We start from the raw sequence: 20,681 nt of genomic DNA, 5'->3' as shown, positions 1-20,681 counted from the left end.
GATGAGGACAGAGGAGGCACAAAATGTCGCTGTGATGAAGCACCAGGTTCAGGCTACGGCAGGGTACCAGCTGCAGAGAGGAGCCTGTGAGCCTAGAATCTGCTGGCTCTGGCTGTACAGCATGGTTCTTAACTTGTTAATGGCATTTGGCAAAAAAAAAAAAAAAAAAAAAAAACAGAAACTAGATCCATATAATTCCAGGTGAGAATGAGCCCAGAGCAACAACAGAGCTTCAGAAAAGCAAACCACATCTAGTCTGCGGCTATGTCTTATTGATGGAAGGAGACACCCTGTTGGTCCTGTGCAGGTGACAGAAGGCCCCTCATAGTTGAAATCCTACTCACCTTTAAATATCAGTGACGTTTCTGGAAATGTGAAACCTTCCATTATTCATAGGTGCTTTTTAAATATATTTTTATTGTAAAGATATTATACAGAGGGGTTACAATTACATGAGTAAGATAATGAGTACATTTCTTATCAAGCATGGTTAACCCTCATTTGTTTTTCCCCTACCATCCTTTCCCTCCCCACCTCCCCAACTCCTCCCTCCTTCCACCCCCACCCCGAAGTTACAAAGTTTGTTTTCAACATAGTGTCTTGTACATCTCATTGTTACAGTAGGTCAACCTGAATCCTTATTTCAGCTTTTTGTTATTTCCCTTCCCCTCCCCAAATTAGAAAAATGTATATACAAGATTCAGGGCAGCAGAATCAAATACAGTGCAAACAAGGTTATACTATGGGGAAAAAACATACAAAAGAAACAAGAAAATCACATAGTATATTAAAAGTACATTAAAACCTTGCTCATATAATTGTAACCCCTCTGTACGGTATTTTCACAATTTAAAAAACTTATTAATAAAAAATAAATAAAAGTACATTAAAAACAACAGCAAACAAAGATAAAAACTTCTTGTGACCCTAACTTAGAGTTCATTTCACTTAGCATCATCTTACATGGTCATATGTACATAGGTTTTGACCTTTTCTGCTTATCCTAGACATATACTAGTTATTGCAAAAAAGGGAAACCATGGGACCTATGTTTCTTTGGGCCTGGCTTACTTCACTTAATATGATTTTTTCCAAGTCTTTCCATTTCCTAACAAATTGGGTGATGTCATTCTTTCTATGGAGGAATACAAATCCATTGCATGTATATACCACATTTTCTACAGATGCCCATCAGTAGATGAATGGATTGTAGGTGCTTTTTTTTTATAAGTTACTTAAAGATAATGAGAATTTTTTCAGACATAAGCTAAAAATTATATTCCACTGTACAATGTTTGGGGGTGGGAGGAGAATCACTCAATGTTATTTTTATCAACAAAGCGAGTTCTATCAAATGCTAAGTGTGGCCCTTTCTTAAGAAAAATCAAAACCAAAGTCTGACATTCTTCAGCCTACAAGTCAGCCAGTGGGTTTAGGTGCTGTTTTTTCCCCTTCTCTGAAAGACACTTCTGATACTCAAGTACACCTAAGTTAGTTAAGTTGTCAGCTCTGAGGATTCTGCAGCTCACACTCTTTTGTTGTTGTTGTTGGGCTGAATTCTGGGCCTGAGCGCTGTCCCTCAGCTCTTCAGCTAAGGCTAGGCTTCTGGCTTTTTCTGCTTTTGTGGTGCTGAGGAATCGAACCCAGGGCCTCATGCATGCAAGGCAAGCGCTCTACCACTGAGCCACCTTCCCAGCCATGCACTCTTATGTGTATCAAAAACAGAGGCATAGGGTGGCCAGGAGCTCTCCAGAGGCTCCCGCATACCGTGAACCTTCATTATGATTATCAGGGCCTGACTGTGACATATGGCTGACAGCCCTGAAGGCTGACATATGGCTGACAGCCCTGAAGGCTTTCCTTCATTTTGAAATCGAATGATAAAATGACATTCTGGAAATTTTCAGTATTATTGAGGCCTTTGTTCTTTGCTCAAGCATATCTAGCTGCTCTGGCCCCATGCAGCTCTGTCTTGCATTCTCATCCTAGCTCAGCCCATGGGGGATTTTTTCCCAGTCTCTGATGAAGTGTTAGCTTTCTTTCCTAAGTAGAACAGCACATTGGAATGATGCTCCTAGAGGTGTCTCAAAGAAAATACATGATAGCACAGGATCTGCCCCATCATTTCTCCTCCATCAAGCCACTCATTGGTCATTGCTGCTGGCCTATTCTACTCCATTGGATGTAAAACCAACGGGCAATACCCAAACAGATATTTTAAGTCTTGGGTTCTGATCTAGAAGGTTTGAGGGCAAGATCATAGCAATTAACTAGTCTGCTAATTGCATAATAACCTGTCATCTCATTTGGCAGAGTGCTGTGGAGAAAGAATTGCAGATTTGAAGTCACAGGGTCTGCTACTGTGTTCTGGCTCTGCTACTTCCAATGTGCATGGCCTAGCAACCTGTTTCTTTTGTCAGATATGTGGAAGTGGCCTTGGTGCCTCCTTCCACAGATTTCATGTGGGGATATCTAACAGGACAGAAACTTCAGTCTAAATGATAAACTATTGGTTGTGAAATTTTTTTCCTCAGATAGATAAAAATGTTAATGTTGGTTTTAAAAAATGCGTATTGATTTTCTTTTATTCATTCAAAAATCTGAGTTGGAGAATCAGTGACACAAAAGACACATGAGATCCCTGCCATGAAGGAACATTGAGATTCATGGGATAGAGAAAAAGCCATCACACAAAATCTTCCCTTAATTCTGATTATAACAGATGCAAATGGCCCAGGGAGGTGATGTAAGGAGACACTAAACATTGAATTGTGTTTCCATCTTCACACCAAATTTATGTATTGAAGTTCAAACCCCCAGTACCTCATACTGTGATCTGATGTGGAAAACAGGCTCTCCAGAGATAATAGATGTATCTATGAATAGATAAGAAGTCATTCTCAATATTAATCTGATGCGATTAGTATCCTTACTTACAAAAGGCTACATTTGGCAGCAGACATGTTCACAAGGAGAATGCCATGTGAAAATAAAAACAGAGATCTGGGTGATGCTGCATAAGCCAGGGGACACCAACAATGGCCACCAACGTACCAAGAAACCGGGAATGAGGCTATAGCATTCTCCCTTGCAGCCTTCTGAAGAAACAAACTTCATCAACATATTGAGCTGAAGACTTGTAACACCAAGAACTGTAATACAATAAGGTGCTGTTTTCTTTTTAATCTGAGAGCAATTCAAAGGATTCTAGAGATGGAAAAATGGTCCTTGATCCTGGAGGAGAGAAAACAAAGCAAGAAAAGCCAAGTGCAGTTTGACACATGGATTCCAACAGACTAAGATGTGTAAAGGATTTTTCACTTGTTCTTACAGCATAGAGAAGCCAATTTCAAGGTCTTAAGTACAAGAGGGCCATGATCACATTTTGGAACAGATGGAAGAGGGTATGTGGCAGGTGACAGGTAGATTGGCCACCATGAGCCAGGCAGAACTTGATGACAGATGACTGAGAGATAGCACTAGATATGAGAGTTAAGGAATATTTAGGAAATAATAGCCAAAAGACTTGAAATCAACTTGGATTGCAGTTATACAAGATATTAGTGCAACAAATTTTATATTGTACTCAGCTCAAATCAGGTGCTAGAGTATACAGTGATAATTGTCACTGAAACATTGGGACAGATTCTGAATTACACTGGGGCTGTGGACCAGCCTTTACAGTACTACTGAGGCTAGGAGCAGGAATTGAAATGACTATGTCTTGCCTGCCTCAATACCTTCAAACTTCCAGTCAACACTGTAACTATTTCACTTTTCATGTGTCAGTAGGGAAAATCAACATGTTTATTTAAAAAAAAAAAAAAAAGTGGGCCAGCATGCTAAAGCTAATGCCCGTTTTAACTGCTATATCTCTGAAGTCCTGGCCAGTCTTGTTCATCACCTTAATATTTGGAGGTATCTTCCATTAACAAGATTCTCCACCTGCTGTGCACTTTCAAAGGTCAAATCTGAAGAAGAATTTATTATATTTTATTAGAAATAAGTTCATTCAGTGCTTGTATTAATTTTTTTAAAGTCTCTTTACAGAAGGATGACAAACATATGGCCTCCAGGCCATCTTTGCGTTCTATATTTCCATTTCCTTGGGTAGGATTGCTAATTGATAAAGATACAATTTTCAATGAAGTACACCACTCCTGGGAACAAGAGGGAAAAACTGAGAGAGAGAGTGAAGGAAGGGATGACCTTGTCTAAAAAGAAATATACTCAGCTGGGCGCCGGTGTCTCATGCCTGTAATCCTAGCTACTCAGGAAGCTGAGATCTGGGGATCACAGTATAAAACCAGCCCATGCAGGAAAAGTTCATGAGACTCTCTTCTCCAATAAACCACTCAGAAAACTGGAAGTGGTGCTGTGGCTCAAGTGGTAGAGCGCTTGCCTTGAGCTGAAGAGCTGAGGGACAGCACCCAAGCCCAGAGTTCAAGCCCCATAACTGACAAAAAAAAAAAAAAAGAAGAAAGAAAAGAAATTTACTCTTTACCTAACTTACATAGCTGTAGACCCTCTGTCCACCCATTTATAATAATAATAATATAAAACATTTTTTAAAGATACAATTGGCTACTGTACTTGACAATCCTTCTCAACCCAGCCTTCCAAGCAGCTAGCTAATCAGAGGGGCATGAGACTTGAAACAAATTGCCCTTCTCATCTCAACATTATATAAATTCTCTTGTTCCCCCCTCCCAAATAAATATAAGTGCATATTTAGGTTTTCCTGTCCCCCCACAGCTAAGTTTTTGCCTGTTGTCTCCCTTTATATTCTCAGCTTACCAAATTCTATCTTCAACCATCTGAGTCCTGCCTCAAGCTCCACAGCGGCTTGCTTGGGATAGGCTGACACCCCTATTCCCTGGGAAGTTCTACAGGTGAAAGAGATGAGAAAGAGAAAACGTAGGATAAAGATAAGAATTCCCACCATAACCCATGCAAATTTATTCTTAATGTCTTATGTCATGTGATTTAGTTACTGGAAAAATATATGCTGTGAGGACTTTTGTGCTTTATCTCAATTAGCAGTTCCTAAGTGATGTTAATCAGGAAAGCCATTCATTTTAAACTTTGGCTGGTTGTAGACATAAAAAGAAATAAGCACCAGTCCTGACTACATATTCCAGAACTTAGTGTTTTTCCTTAGAAAAAAAGATAAATTATATATACACACACACACACACACACACACACACACACACACACGTGTGTGTGTGTGTATATAGAGACAGGAGAAATAATGATAAGGTTACTTTCTAATAAACTATGCTACTTAATTCCATTTATACTTAGGCAGTTATGGAATTATTAGTCTTGAAGATGAGGAGGAAGAGTGGAAAAGACTTACTGAAAAAAAGCAGAAGAAAAAACACACACACACACACACACACACACACACACACACACACACACACAGACACTGGAGCCCAAGTCAGCTTTTCTCCATCGTCTGTGTGTGTAACCTCACTGCTATGTTGCCTCAGAGATTATTTATTTCCCTGTCAAATCTTTATAACTCCCACTTATTTTATTACTGTCAGCCTCCTTGAGTGAATTCTCGTATCTAGTCCCACCTCTGCCCTAGAGAGATGGGCAGTGGTTAGATCTACACCAGTGCCCTGAAAAGGACTTTGATGCCTCTTCCTCTCTCTATTGACTTAAGTCCTCCTCATGCTCTAGATCCCATTCTCTCTTATCACTTGTATGGTTCCTCTTTCCTCTTGTATCTTCTGGCACTGTCTCTGTTCAGGTTCCTTCTCATCTGAATGTGAGCTTGCTATCCCACCTAAAGAAAGCTTCCACTAGGCTATGACATGATTTCTTCTTAATTTTCCCTTCTTAACCTCCCCCTGCATCCAGACCCACTGAAATCTACCTCTGTCGTGGCCTGATCCTACTCAGGTCATCCCAGTGACCCTCCTGCTTGACATCTTGTGAAGAGCCAGACTTGTTAATGAGTGTTTCCATTTATTACTTCTTATCTGTCTCTTTATTGAACTCTCCATTACTTTGCAAACACTTCATTCTACTACAAACCCTGGGACTTGATGATTTCATATTCCATGGTTATGCATCATTTTAAATGTGACCTAAGCCATTCTGTTTCTAATTCTTTTTTTAAAGTGTTTTATTGTGAAAATACTGTACAGAGGGGTTACAGTTACATGAGCAAGGTAATGAGTACATTTCTTATCAAGCATTGTTGCCTCCTCCTTGGTTTTTACCACTACTGAGCACCAGACAACAGACCCAGCTACTATAGAACTTCAGCACCTGAAACCAAGCTCAATTTAGTTCAACCTTCCTAATGGAATTCAAACTATATTTGGACCCTAATACCAAACAGCACCTCAAACGCATTTTGTCTCGACTTAACATGTTCCCTAACTTGTCAGACTTCACTCGGAGAAGGATGCATTCTATATCCCTTACCTCAGCGAAGAACGTTGTCTATCTAAGGTTCTAAGCCACAGCCATCATAGATTTTATCTCTCTTTATTATCACCTCTCCACCCTCCAAGCCCCATCTGAGCCCTCAAGTATCTTCAGATTCTGTCTCTCCTACCCTCTTCACCCTTTACTTCCATTTATTTTTCAGTCAAATATGTCAGATGGAATATCCACTGTCTGGGATATTAGCTGAATGCTACAAATACAGGAGAAAGCAGACTACATCCCTAGTGGGATGTATACACTATTGGGAGAAATAGACATTAAACTCATAATTTAAAAAGTGTAATTGGGTAAATATATTTTCATAAACATAATTAAAATTGTAATAATTGTCATATAAGGGGAAAATCCAGGACAAACTGAAAATATATGATAAGGAAACTGGGATAAAAATGTAAGGCCAGGGACATCTTTCCTGAAAAAGTGACCCATTAGGAAGTCAGAGGTTTACACACACACACACACACACACACACACACACACACACACACACACACACACACACACACACACACACACACACACACACACATATGAATTCTATGCCTCCATCAGAAAGAATGACATCGCCTCATTTGTTAGGAAATGGAAAGACTTGGAAAAAAATTATATTAAGTAAAGTAAGCCAGGCCCAAAGAAACATAGGTCCCATGGTTTCCCTTATTTGCAATAACTAGTATATGTCTGGGACAAGCAGAAAAAGTCAAAAGCTATGTATATAATGCCAGATAAGATGATGTTAAGTGAAATGAACCCCAAGATAGTGACACAAGTGGGATTTTTTTTCTTTCTTGCTATTGTTTCTAATGTATTCATAAGATACCATGTGATTTTTTGTTGCTTTGTATGTTCTTCCCCCACTGTATAACCCCTGTATTTGATCTCAGTCTAATTTGGGGAGGGAAGGGATAAAACAAACTGTTTAAATGGGGATACAGGTTGACCCATTGTAACAATGAGATGTACAAGACACAATGTTGAAAAACGAACTTTACAACTTAGACAGGGATGGGGGCTAGGAGGAGGGGGAGTGTAGTTGTGGAGGTGGGAGGGAAGGGATGGTAGGGGAAAAACAAAGGAGGAGACAACAATGCTTGATAGGAAATGTACTCATTACCTTGCTCATGTAACTCTGTCCAGTATTTTTACAATAAAAAAAACTTATTTATAAAAAGAAGTCAGGGCTGGGAAGGTGGTTAAGTGCTTGCCTTGCATGCATGAGGCCCTGGGTTCAATTCCTCAGCACCACATAAGAAGAAAAAGCCAGAAGTGATGCTGTGGCTCAAATGGTAGAGCACTAGCCTTGAGCTAAAATGCTGAGGGACAGTGCTCAGGCCCAGAGTTCAGGCTCAACAACTGACAAAAAAAAAAAAAAAAGAAGAAGAAGAAGAAGAAGAAGTCAGAAGGAGCTGTTAGAAGAGTTAGAAGAGTAAACAAACATACTATGGTTAGAAAAAACTGGTTTACCTAAGTAACTCTAGTGAGTTTTTGAACCCATGGTGCTTGGGGAATAAGTAGTTGCTTATTTGTTTAGGCTCTTTTAGGTTTTGTGTGCTATCCTATGTGAAATTGTATTCCATTGAAATACTATCAGATTCATAAAAATCATCACACTCAGCATTGTATCAGCTCAACTAAGAGATAATAGTGTGAATTATAGTGCAGTGAACATATGGTGGAAAGAAGTAAAATGGAAATTGAATTCAGAAATAAGACAGAATTTGGTTATATAGTAGTGAGAGAAAATTTTTAGGAATTACTTTCAGACTTCTATCTTGAAAACCCAGAAGTAGCAGATAAAAATCTTCTAAATCAAGGAATACTAAAGAAGATTAGGAAGAAAAATAGCAAAGATTTCATTTTTATTGTATTGAGCTTACAATGTCTACAAGGTGCCCACAATCCAATAAGTATTCATTTAATGTTGGCATCAAATTACAGACATCTTATCTGAACATAATCATTTGAAGGTATTTCTAGGTGTGCTTTTTTTTTTGCTTTTTAGTGGCATTTATCATTTTTAAATAAAACTCTCAGAACTGAATTTTTCTCTCTGTAAGTATTAAAACCCTTCCACATTTTCTTGGCCATCCTTTGTTTACAATGTTCCATAAACCCAGAGTACTTTTCTATCTTTATTGCTCTTGCTCTTATTCAGATGGTAAATAAAAAGCCCTTTGTGGTTGTTGATAGGTTTTGCAAGACTCGTTTTGCCATGAGGTTTAACCTCCAGGACACCACAATTCTTCCTCTTCCAACCCATTCCATTCCTTTCTTCTTCTATTATTGTTGGTATTATTCATCTTGCATGCTTTTATTTGAGTCCATCCTTTATATAGTGAGTTTATCTAAAGACAGCATTACACACTTATGCATTTTAGATACTCAATGAGGATATACGAAATGGTCAGATTGTTCTTATTATAAGGAATATAGCAGGGGGAAATGCTCCTCAAAAACAATTTAATATTTTCTTTTTAATGTCATAAAGTTGAGGTACAGAGGAGTTATAGTTATATAAGTCAGATAAGGAGTATATTTCGTTTTGGACAATGTCATCCCTTCCCTCACTCTCTCCCAATTTTTCCCTCCTATCTGCACCCACACGTTGTATAGATCATTTTCAACATAGAGTCTAGTGAGTACCACCACTCCATTTGTTTACCCTTTGTCCCACCTTTTCACCCTTTGTGCCCCCTTGCCCTCCCAAAGACAAATAAATGAAAAAAAAACAAGACAAAAGGAAATGAAGCAAAAAACAGCAACAAAGGAAAAGAAAAACCTCTTGTTTCCATTTCCTGGAGTTCATTTCAGTACAGATTATTTTATATGATCAGATGCACATAGCTATTTACACCTTTTTGATCCCTTCCTAAGAAGATCCTCCTTCGGTCTCACTCTGTGTGAATGCCTAGAGATTGTATAATTTATCATGTCCCAGTGTATATTTTTTCCTTTGACGATCCAGTACATTTTCTTATAGATTTATAGTCCCAGTACATTTACCACAAATGAGGAAAACCGTGCAACCTGTGTTTCTCTAGTTCTGGCTTACTTCACTTGTTATATTCTTTCCAAGTCTCCCATTTCCTTATGAATGGTACGATGACATTCTTTCTGATGAGCAGAATTCCATAATAACGTTTATTTTTATAACATTTTGCCAACATAAAATCTTCTTTGCACACTGAACCTTTCATGCTTATCAGAGGAAAGAAAGGTCATTTCTTAGCCTAGGTAGTTTTATTATGAGAAATTGCTCCTTTACCTACTTCAAACTGCTTGAACAAAATTATCTAAAGGAACTGCAGGGCTTAACCCATTTAATGAATTTTAATAATAAATACATGAATCACTCAAAAACCAGAAGAAAGTGAATAATATTGAACCAGTTTAATGGAAATTCGCTCATTACCCTGCCATCTTCCATTTACCAAAGGCAGAATTTTTTGATGGAAGGCTTTGGTCTGTTTGCCAGGCTAGAGAGAAAATGAAAATTAAGGATTAACATTATTAGTGGTATTTTTCTCTTCCTATTTAGCCCTAACTAGAGTTTCTAAGAACCCAGAGGCTTTGTTTCCCCCTCTTTGGGAAACCTTTTAAGAAACCATTTCCACTGTTAGGAGAACCTCTGAAATGAATGTCTTCAGAAATCCAGTGGAAATGGGACATCCCTCCAGAGCCCGCTATCCCTGTAACGGAGGAAGATGAAAGAGCCTGTGTGCGTATCCAGGTGGCCTTCCTCCTCCCTAGATGGTGTCACAGATTGGAGCAAAATTCCTTCCATTGCCTTCTTTCTTCTCCCTCATTCATACACATGTGATATGTTCATTCTTTCCCTCTACCTTGTTATTTCTCTCTTTTTTATTTCATTAGATATTTTAGTGTGAAAAAATACAACATAAAATTTACCATCTTAATTTAATACGCGGAGTGTGTGGTTGCAGACGATGCTCCTAAGGTAGTGGAGATCAGAGATCAGCCACATAACGTACATGAAGTATGGACTGTTTCCTTTATAAGTGAGTGGCTGACTGGGAGCTGATATATCTGTGGCTTGAGGCCACCGCGCAGCATCCCAAGGGTCACATAACTAGCATGGGAAAAGGTCACAATTCACCTTATGAGTTCCACTCAACACATGCCACTTTCACGTCATTTTGAAGTCAGAAAACTGCAAGTCAAATCATCATTAAGTCATCATTAAGCCATCTGTTTAAAGTGTACTGTTGAGTACTGTTAACTATATTCGTGGTATTATGTTTCTTTTTTAAGCAAAGCAAGACACGGGGCTTTTAATAACCCATCTGCAACAAACAGGTCTTTATTTCAAAGTAACTCCTATTTCTTTTTCTTCTGCTTAAAGGGAAAGAGAATTAAAAAAAAACTCCTTCCCCAGCATCTCTGTCATTTGTAGTAAATCATGTCATCTCCTATAAAATACATGAAGTTCTAGCAAGAATCTTCAACATCAGAATCATATGTTCTAGAGGGTGTTTTAGCTAAATGATGTTATTTAATGTTCTGTGAATATGAGTTCCATTTATTCATTGGAATGTAGAAACATGTTTTAAAAAAATAGTTTCTGTTCAGGGGAATTCCTGAAAAATGTCACACACAAAAAAGCTGGCTTGGCATTGTTCCAAATCAATGATGTGCTGATGGCATAAATTTGCTCTCATTTTGCATTTTGACCTGTTTCTGAAGTTGAGGTGATCTAACGAAAGTTTACCATTTCGCTGCCCTAAGAAGATAATGTTCAATTCTCTGTCTCTCTGTCTCTCTGTCTCTCTGTCTCTCTGTCTCTCTGTCTCTCTGTCTCTCTGTCTCTCTCTCTGTCTCTGTCTTTGTCTCTCTCTCTCTCTCTCTCTCTCTCTCTCTCTCTCTCTCTCTCTCTCTCTCTCTCTCTCTCTCTCTCTCTCACACACACACACACACACACACACACGCACACTGCATAAAGGGGCTCTCACTTCAGAACTAGGAAATATGCTGATAGGCTTTCATTTGGGGTATCATGTATCAGGGGAAGTTCTGAAAAGAACCACTCTGGGAGCCATGGTGTTAACTGCATGGAAGAATTTTAGAATGGCCCTGGCTGGTATGTAGTGAGTCTGGTCCGCAGTCCAGGCTCTGATCAACATGATCAAATGGAAGATGATGGCACACATGTAATGGTCTGAGATTTCTCCAAAGTGAAACTCCTGACAGTAAAGGAAATATTAAATATTTTCTACCTACAATAGATATTACTATTCTTGTAAATGGTTATTTAGGATATACATAAATCTTTTCTATCTGAGGTAACCAGATAAAATTCCTAGTCAAATTGAATTTAGGACAACTAATAGTTTTATAAGCATATCCTCTGTAATGTATAGCTGTTGATATATAATAGTCATGTTTCTACTAGAAGTTATTGTTTACCTGATATTCAGAGTTACCTGTGCATAGTTTATTTTATCTGGGAATCATATTCTTATATTTCATTCAGAATTGCATTTAGTTAGCAGGTGGAATTCAATTTAAATTTCAATGTGAAGTCAGTGTTATTTTCTGTGCTCTGCCATTTTCAGTCACTGTGGTTCTATTTCTCAACCTATCTCACTGTGCTTTTAGATGTAGAGCTACAATTATAGTATAGTTTCATTTCTCCTTCCAGAGGAGAAAGGTCTTAGCAGTCTAATGCAGTGTGTTTTTATATTGATACACCTATACTTCCTTATTAGATGCATCTAAATTATCCCATCTGTTCTCTCTCTTTTTTTCTTTTATGTCTTTACTCACATGTTACTCACAGTTATAACTTCAGGTTCTTTTCTTTTTTGTTATCTCAAGACTCAAGATTAAATAAATAGTTTTGCATTTATACATATAATAGTATAGTGACTATACACATTTACACACATTGCAGAAGATTAAAAAGTCAATAATTTCAATATGAAAAATATCAAATAAATCATTATAAAGAACTTTTCATCCCTCAGTAGAAATCCAAAGCATGGCTTTTTATAGAAGTGGGATAAACAGAAGCCAGAAACTAAAACAAATGAATTACTCTTATTTTAGAAGGGGAAAATACAGATCTTTTTCTTTGAACTTAGTTTTGTAGCAAGAACTACCTTAGCTGTGAGAGGCTTGAGAAAAAGTTATCCATGTCCTATCCTAAAAATAGTGGGTAATACCTGTCCTATGGTCTCTGAAGTAAGATGTAAAAGCTAAATATAGAAAACAATTTGAAAATAATATGCTCAATAGAAATTATTCTTTACATTCACAGTGTAGTGATTCATCATATAACACATGTATATGCATATGTATCTACATAAGTAAATGCATAAGACTTCCTAGATTGGGGAAGTCTTGTTTTCTGTGATCTTTCACTACCAAAATGAATACAGAAATAAACTCAGTATAATATCCAGTATATCTTTCAAAGGAATTAAAAGTTTTGACTTAGGCTTTGATGGCTTTTAAAACATATTAATTGGAATAAACTAGTTTTCCTAGAGGATCTATCCCACACATGATAGTACATGTAAAAAATATAGTATTTTGACATTGACATCTATTACTATTAATAGTATTTTTGTAACTCATCCAATAAAAGTGAACAGAAAACTGAGGTTTAATCACTTGAAAACCTTTTAACTTGAAGTGGCTCTGTGGCTCAAGTGATAGAGCGCTAGCCTTGAGCTGAAGAGCCCAGAGACAGTGCCCAGGCCTAGAGTTCAAGCCCCATGACTGACAAAAAACAAAAAACAAAAACAAAAACCTTCTAACTTAAACAAGATCAAATTGAATATATGCAAAGTAGATTTTTCTATTCATCATTATTTACATATTTTAGCATGATTCACAATTTATCAAAGAAAAAGGGGCTCATGAGTTATTTATTTTTCAGAAAATCTGATAGTTGTATTTTACTCTCTACACTATTAGTGTGCAGCGGGCAGCTTTGACAATGACTAAAAGCAGGCAATCAACCATCACATCAGAGATGACCATGTTATTATTATCTCAGAATCTCCCATTATGGCTACTGGAAGGAAGCCCTGGTCCTGCCAGTAACATGAGGTCAGCATACATGAAACAGTTTGAAAATAATGGAAAACCAAAATGCTTTATGTAGAAGATGAAAGATGCTCCTCTCTCCTTGTCTGTTCTTAGTCAATCTCCTACTTATGCAGTTAGTTCTAGTACCATCATGCTGAAGTAACAGATGATTTGTACATTTTCCATTGGCGGAAGAGTCTTTTTAAACAGCATTGCATGTGGAGATAAGAGCTCTGTAGCAGTGGAACTATTTTCAATCCCTTTGTATCAAAGTCTAAGAAACTCTCAGCACCTATCAAAGGTAAAATAGCAAATAGTCAAGATTTGTCTCAACATTCTTAGAAAAAGGGTGACAACACAAAGGTACTAGTGGAATGTTTTGACATTGGGAAAATGTATACAATGACATCACAAAATTTAAAAAGACAATGATTGCTGGAAATTCCATGGAGAAACAAATCAATTTTTGTGGAAAATAATGATGAATTGATCAGTAGAAAATTGTTTTAACTTATGGTCAAATTGCCTTCATTGTCATTTCCCAGAATGAGTCAAGGAGATAAATGTATTTTTTTTAATTTTTGCTTTTAACTCTGCAAAAAAAAAGACATGAATGTATATCCCATAATTAAATTATAGTAAATAACTTATTAGGTATTTTGTCCATCAGGTAAAAGGAGAGCAAAGAACACAGTGTATTAGGCAGAAAAAAAAGGCTGTCTATAGAGCATTAAATTTAATTTGGGGTTCAAAGAAGAGCCATGCAACAAGAGAGTTTATATAATTTCACTATTTTTATAAACATGAATCATCAGTTCATGACAACCTCACACTGAGACACAACTAGTATTTTGCTATATCTAAGTTCAAAGTTTAAGCATAGGAAATTGTGTGTCCAGATTTCTGTAGTTATTTTTTACAATGGGTCCTGGCAGTCAACTATTTCCATTTTGGACATCTCCATCCAAAAGATGATAAACATAGCATGTGGCACATCTTCAGTATTTCATTTTAATTGGATATTTTATCAAGTATCCTACTATTCACATTAACAAAAAATTGTTGAAAGGGAAGATATGACACAGGAAGAAAGTACTCTGTTTTGTATGCTAGTTCTACTGTATATTATGACCAATGTATGTCAGTTATTACTTTTAAAAACTGATTCTATATAACAGAATAATAATTTTATAACCATCCTATCATTTGTGATGCTAAAAAGGGATCCTGATTTTTTTGAACTTGATGATATAGATTCATTCAGCTAAGAAAGACTTCAGATAAATATTGGGTGAGCACTAAGGTTAAAAAAATTTACAAAGTAGGAATCTTTTTATGAGATGATATTGGTGGGCAGTCACCTAAAAAGCCACAGTAGGATATGATTCATAATAGAGCTATATACATCATGTTTAAATTTAAGAATTAATGCTTATTGATTGACTGGTTTTTAGCTTTCAAAAAGCTGGTACATAAAGCAGAATCATTTCTTACACTAAGCAAAGGTACTTCCTTTACAACCCTAAATTTTATCCTGTTTCCTCTCTTCATCACTCCTGCTAAGGCTGGTGACAGAAGTGCCCGCAATGCCTCAGATAAGTACCTCCACCGCGGCCACTTGCCGCAGCTACTCGCCTGTCTGTGCCTGAGAATTCTCAGTTGTCAAAGAAGAAAGTGTTCTCTGACCCTGAAATTATTCGAGTTCCTTAAAGAAAACCAGACAGCCATTGAGGATTTTTGTTGTTACTATTGCTATTTTACCTTTTTTAAACTGAATTACAGTCTTAACATTGTGCCATCTCTAAGTGGTAGTGAGGTACATTGTTAAAATTCGAATACTCTCTTCTTTATTGCAGGTTTCTTTTCTCCATGGAAAACTCCAAAGCCTGTAAGTTGAAATTATTACGTTTCTTTCTTCTTTATTCCTAGTTACTATATAAATCCATTAAATCGGAGTTGAATTGTGTGACCTTAAAGTCTCTTCCTCCGAGATGCTGTGATAATAAAAGAATAAATTTGCCGTGCTCTTCTTTTGGGAAGGGGAAAGTACTGGGGCTGAACTAAGGACTTTGTGCTTACTTGGCAAGCGTGCTACCATCTGAGCCACACCTCCAATATTTTTGCTTCTGTTGTTTTCCAGGTAAAGCTTTGGGCTTTCTTCCCAGGCCATCCTCAAATAATGATCCTCCTAATATCTACCTCTAAAGTAGCTAGGATTGCAGCTGTGAGCCATTACTGACAGCCTCTCTGAGTCCTTTTCTCTCATATTTGTCCCTCTACTACAAGAATAACTCTTCTTACTCATCTATAAGATGCCCATTTTAAAAAATATATTTATAAGATGAACACTAACACTATTTGGGCTAATATAATGAAAATGCTTTAGAAACCTTTTGTTTTTCCCCATCACAAATACTACACAGTATTTTTCATATAGGAGTTTTAAAAGCATAGGGCCAGCAGTCTTGATATGCAAATTAAACCTAGTTGACAAGAAATTTAACTCCATATCTTTATATTTACATTTGAATATTTATAGAAAAATATATGTATCTGTATATTGTGCATATGAATACATATTTACCTCTTTGCATATGTATGTTCCAGACATGTGCATATGTAATTAGTACTACATATAAATGTTCAAATTTATATTGTATCATATATATGTATATATATATATATGTGTGTGTATATATATATATTATATATATATATATATATATATATATATATACAATGTGTATCCCACACCTGACAATCACTCAAATAGACACTGAATAGACACTGATGGGCTGTCATCCCCTAACCTCTCCAGGCTTACTTCCCTCGTGGGACATGGAGACTAGTTAATCATAATGTTTTTGCAAAGATAGGTTAGCCAACTTGGCTTAGCAATTAGAGATGTTCTTTACTTGCCATTAAATTGAAACTCTTTGTGTTCATCACATCTCCAGCGCTAAAAATAAAATACCAGGGAAAATTAACATAAAAGAGAACAGGCTGGCTTCAGCTTAGTCTTTCAGGTTTCTATTCATGACTGGTTAACCCCATTGTATGGAAGCACCTGATATCGCAGGTGGAACAGGAGTGCTTACTTGTTCAGCAAAGGAGGAGAGAGAGTAAGGAAGAAGACAGGAACAGGGCCCCATAATCCCCTCCAAGGGCAACCCTCATTCACCTAAACCTATCTTTGTAAGATCCCATCACTTTTCAAGACCACTACCCTGAGGACTAAGTCTTTTTAACACAGGAATCTTTGAGAGAAATTCAACATGTACATGGCCCAAAAGTTGTGGCCATTTTCATAGGATCTCATAGTATGGTGATTTAGAACACACTACCCTAACAAGAATGTCTCATCCTAAATCGGAAGGGTTCTATGGCTAGGCAGAATCTTACCAAGCAACTCCTCATTCAGGATTTGACTCATCTAATCTATATAGAGAATATCAGATGGGGAAAGTCCTGGGCATAATAAATCATTGGTAATGCATGTGACTTTGAAAAGAGGTCTTTGAAATTTGAATTTGGTTTCTCACATCCAGCTTCTGAATAGACCTTTCCTTTTCTCTGTCTTTCTCCACTAACTTTACCCAACTTAACAAGGAACCAACCTGGAGCTTCATCACAGTGCCATAATTATGCAATCTAGTGATTTCCTTATATGTACCACATTTATACAAATTATGTCATTTGGCATAATTGCAGCATTTGCTGTCATTATAGTAATTACATCTATAGTCAATAATTCCAAAAAAAGGTTTTATGGAACTCAACATACAATTAATCCTGAACTTGTATGTCTGTGTAAAAGCTGAGACTTGGACCTCCAGGTCTCAGGCTAAGTAAAGATAGAAGACATTTAATTTAATGTCTTGGGTGTATCTTTCAGAAACCATTTAGACTGAAGACTTTGGCAACAACAACACATGTGGCCTAATTGTTTAGGTGAGGACTGTGAAGGCATACTCCCTACATTCAAGTTTCATTTTTTCTCCTTATACCCTGTTTCCTTAACATATGTTTGAGCTCTCAGTGTCTTAAGTTCTAGTGCAAAATGAAAATACTAACAATACTTCTCCTAAGATTATTGTGAAAATTCTCTGAGATACACTACAGAAAGTGCTTTACAACAGTGCTTCTACATGTTAAGCTCAAAAAGATAAAAAGCTATCACCATAGAAAGCAGAAGCCAAACCTTAGTGCGTGAAAGGGTATACAATAATATACTCATAGTATGTACATTTATACATTTCCCCCCAAAGAGGACTATGAACATACTTAGAATAAGAAAAAAGTCATCTTGAAAAAGATGTAGCCTCCTCTTGGGCCTGTGCCACTCAATGATCCTCTTCAGTCCTCTTTATCCATATCTTAAGCTAATCCATACTGGGAAAGTCACCTCCTCTTTAACAAGTAGGATACTAATTATAGTGAGTTCTCTGCATCTGGGAGGAATCTGCAAATACAGAATCAAGCCTTCATCCCCCAGCCTTACCTAAAATAGTGACAGGAATAGGTTTAAACTACTCTAGCCTCTCTGAGGAGAGAGAGAGAGAGAGAGAGAGAGAGAGAGAGAGAGAGAGAGAGAGAGAGAGAGAGAGAGAGAGAGAATCTAATGAGATGTTTGTAAATATTGGTTCAAGTATGAGCCCATTAGGACTAGCCAATGAGAAGCCCAATAAAATGCCCACTTAATTTGGGAAATAGTAACTCATGCCTGTAATCTTAGTTACTTGAGGGACTGAGATGAGGATCATGATTTGATTGCAGCCTTTATAGATAAATTGGTGAGACCCCCTTCTTAACCAATAGCTGTGTACAGTGGCAAATGCATGTCATCCCAGTTATATTGGAAAACCTATTATAGGCAGATCACAGTCTAAGCATATGACCTCAAAAATAACCAACACAGAAAAGGCCTGGAGACATGTCTTAGTGACCAAGCACTTGCCTAGTAAGCACTAGGACCTGGGTTCACAGATTAGTACTGCCAACAAAAAAGAAACATGGCTAAGAAATGAGTATCTTACATAAAACACAAACTCTAGGTAGATCAAACCCAGGAAGACATAGGGTAAGAGTAAGTGAGGTCTGAAGCCCTGGGCAAAAGAGATAGGATCAGATCCAGAAGGTTTATGAAAGTAGAGAGATATAGTGCCCAAGTGGAAAGCAAAAGTCTAGAGATCAAGGTATCTCAAGAAGTAAGGAGGAAGCAACAGAATCAATCCTTTAGAAAGTACAGGCTGGCCACCATAGCCTTCAGAGCTAAAGCCACCAGGTAATCTAATTTGGAGGGAGCCGGAAGTGTAGAGGCAGAACTGTAAGTTTGCTTTTTCACGAGCACAATGATTTCCTGTTTTCAAGGGGTTTGTTCTGTTTTGTTTCAAGAAACCCAGACCAAAGGTTGATAAATGGCACAGCAAGAAGTTGTGAATGCTTTAGTAAGCATGAACTGAACTCTTGACTAATTTCTCAATCTCTGTGCTACAGAAATTGTAGAATTTGTCAATCTGCCACAGAAACTTTCCCAAACGGTACCCAAAGCACTATTTGTTCTGTAGTTTCATGATTGTTTTTTAGAAATACTAATATCTCACCAGAAGCATGTTCTCTCCAATGACTGAACATGAGCAATACATATAGCAGCAAAATGCACGTGAGCATCAGAAGCCATTAGTGGCAGATGAAAGCAGTAAGACAAATAGGGTATTCTAGCATCTCGACATATTTCATATTTCTAGTTTGTTCACTTTTAAATATTTAGTATCTGAAGGTTGGAAACAAAAGGGAGAAAGTCACAGCCAGAATGCATCCATATGGTACCTAAAGTCAGTTAAAGTGAACAATTTAAAAAAATAGAGTGTGTTTTTATCCACAAATGTGGGCCTTCCACATCTTAAAGTCAATCTAAATGGATGACAAAACAATAAAGAACAGAAGGACTTCCTTTCTGAATTTTGTTCTTCTGTTAATTGTGAAGTGCATATTTAAGGGGTTTTATTAAATAGGAGCAAAAGGCTCCCTCAGTAAAAAATTAGCTAGAACTCTAACCATATTCCCCAGTTATTCCCCTCCCCCATTCCCACTATGCTGTTAGAGTTTATGATTGATTCTGACCAGGACCCATTACTAGACCTCAGACAAACTTCTTACCCACTGGAGTTGAAGCCATGACCAAAATATAGCCAGTGTGGAAACAAAGCAGGCCAGTGAAGCAGGGATAGAAAATTATGATCCATGCTGAGCATTGGTAGCTCACACCTGTAATCCTAGCTACTGAAGAAGCTGAGATCTAAGAATCACAGTTCAAAGTCAGCCCCAGAAGGAAAGTCCAGAAGACTCTTATCACTAGTTAACCACCAGAAAACCAGAACTAGAGCTGTAGCTCAAAGTGGTAAAACACTAGCCTTGAGCAAAACTAGCCCAAGGACAGTGCCCGGACTCTTAAGTTCATACCCAGGATCGGCACTCCACCTCCCCAAAACAAGAAAAGAGAAAAGAATGATATCAGTCCCGGTTTTGCCTACTTCATGATGGCATAGTGAGGACCAAAGAAGACTGCGTGATAAGGGTCATCTGGGAAATATTTAACTGTGACACAAGCAGTGGCATTCTAGGGAAGACATCACCAGTCCCGCAATAAATGAGGTCTCCTAGACAATAGAACTGTTCCAGAATCCCAGATGGTTATGTAATTATTTATAAGGTATATGGGAAATGATAGGATTTTCAACTATTGGAAGTTGTTGGGATGTGTGTAGGTGTCAAATGAATATGCTCAGACTACTTTATCTTCTGTTTTAGTAAAGTGGTACCATAAATTGGGACCATCTTAGAAAGGGAGCAAATAATAGCTTACATTTCTGAGCACTTACAAACAAATTACCTTGTGAGACATGTTATCTTTATAGGGGAAAAATTCAGAGAAATTAGATGATTTGGTAAAGATTACCAAGATAATCGGTGATAACTTGTCTGAATTTATATTGAAGCATCAAGACTGCTTTTACTTATAACGATCTAGGGTGTTTAATGTCATTTTATTCTAGTCCTGTGGGCCAAAGTTTTCAATGTTTCACAGGAAAGAAAGTCTAACTTGAATGTGACAATAATTAAGCAGTAATAAACATAATTAGTAATCGTAGAAATAA

General features: G+C 37.3%; 1 protein-coding gene across 4 annotated transcripts in view; it reads left to right on the top strand.

The window, feature by feature from the left end:
• Magi2 (membrane associated guanylate kinase, WW and PDZ domain containing 2) overlaps nucleotides 1-20,681 on the top strand; it is a 1,319,799-nt gene that overhangs the window by 1,129,489 nt on the left and 169,629 nt on the right. For all 4 annotated transcript variants that reach the window (XM_069996345.1, XM_069996344.1, XM_069996347.1 and 1 more), the window contains exon 11: nucleotides 15,381-15,412. In XM_069996345.1, coding sequence (XP_069852446.1) covers nucleotides 15,381-15,412 — 32 coding nt within the window. The remainder of the gene's footprint in view (nucleotides 1-15,380; nucleotides 15,413-20,681) is intronic.

This window comes from Dipodomys merriami, unplaced genomic scaffold (genome assembly GCF_024711535.1).
Source record: "Dipodomys merriami isolate MVZ:Mamm:240054 unplaced genomic scaffold, mDipMer1.0.p SCAF_5, whole genome shotgun sequence".
Classification (NCBI taxonomy): domain Eukaryota; kingdom Metazoa; phylum Chordata; class Mammalia; order Rodentia; family Heteromyidae; genus Dipodomys; species Dipodomys merriami.
Note: the sequence above shows the minus strand (reverse complement) of the source record. Positions and strands in the feature narration are given on the sequence as shown.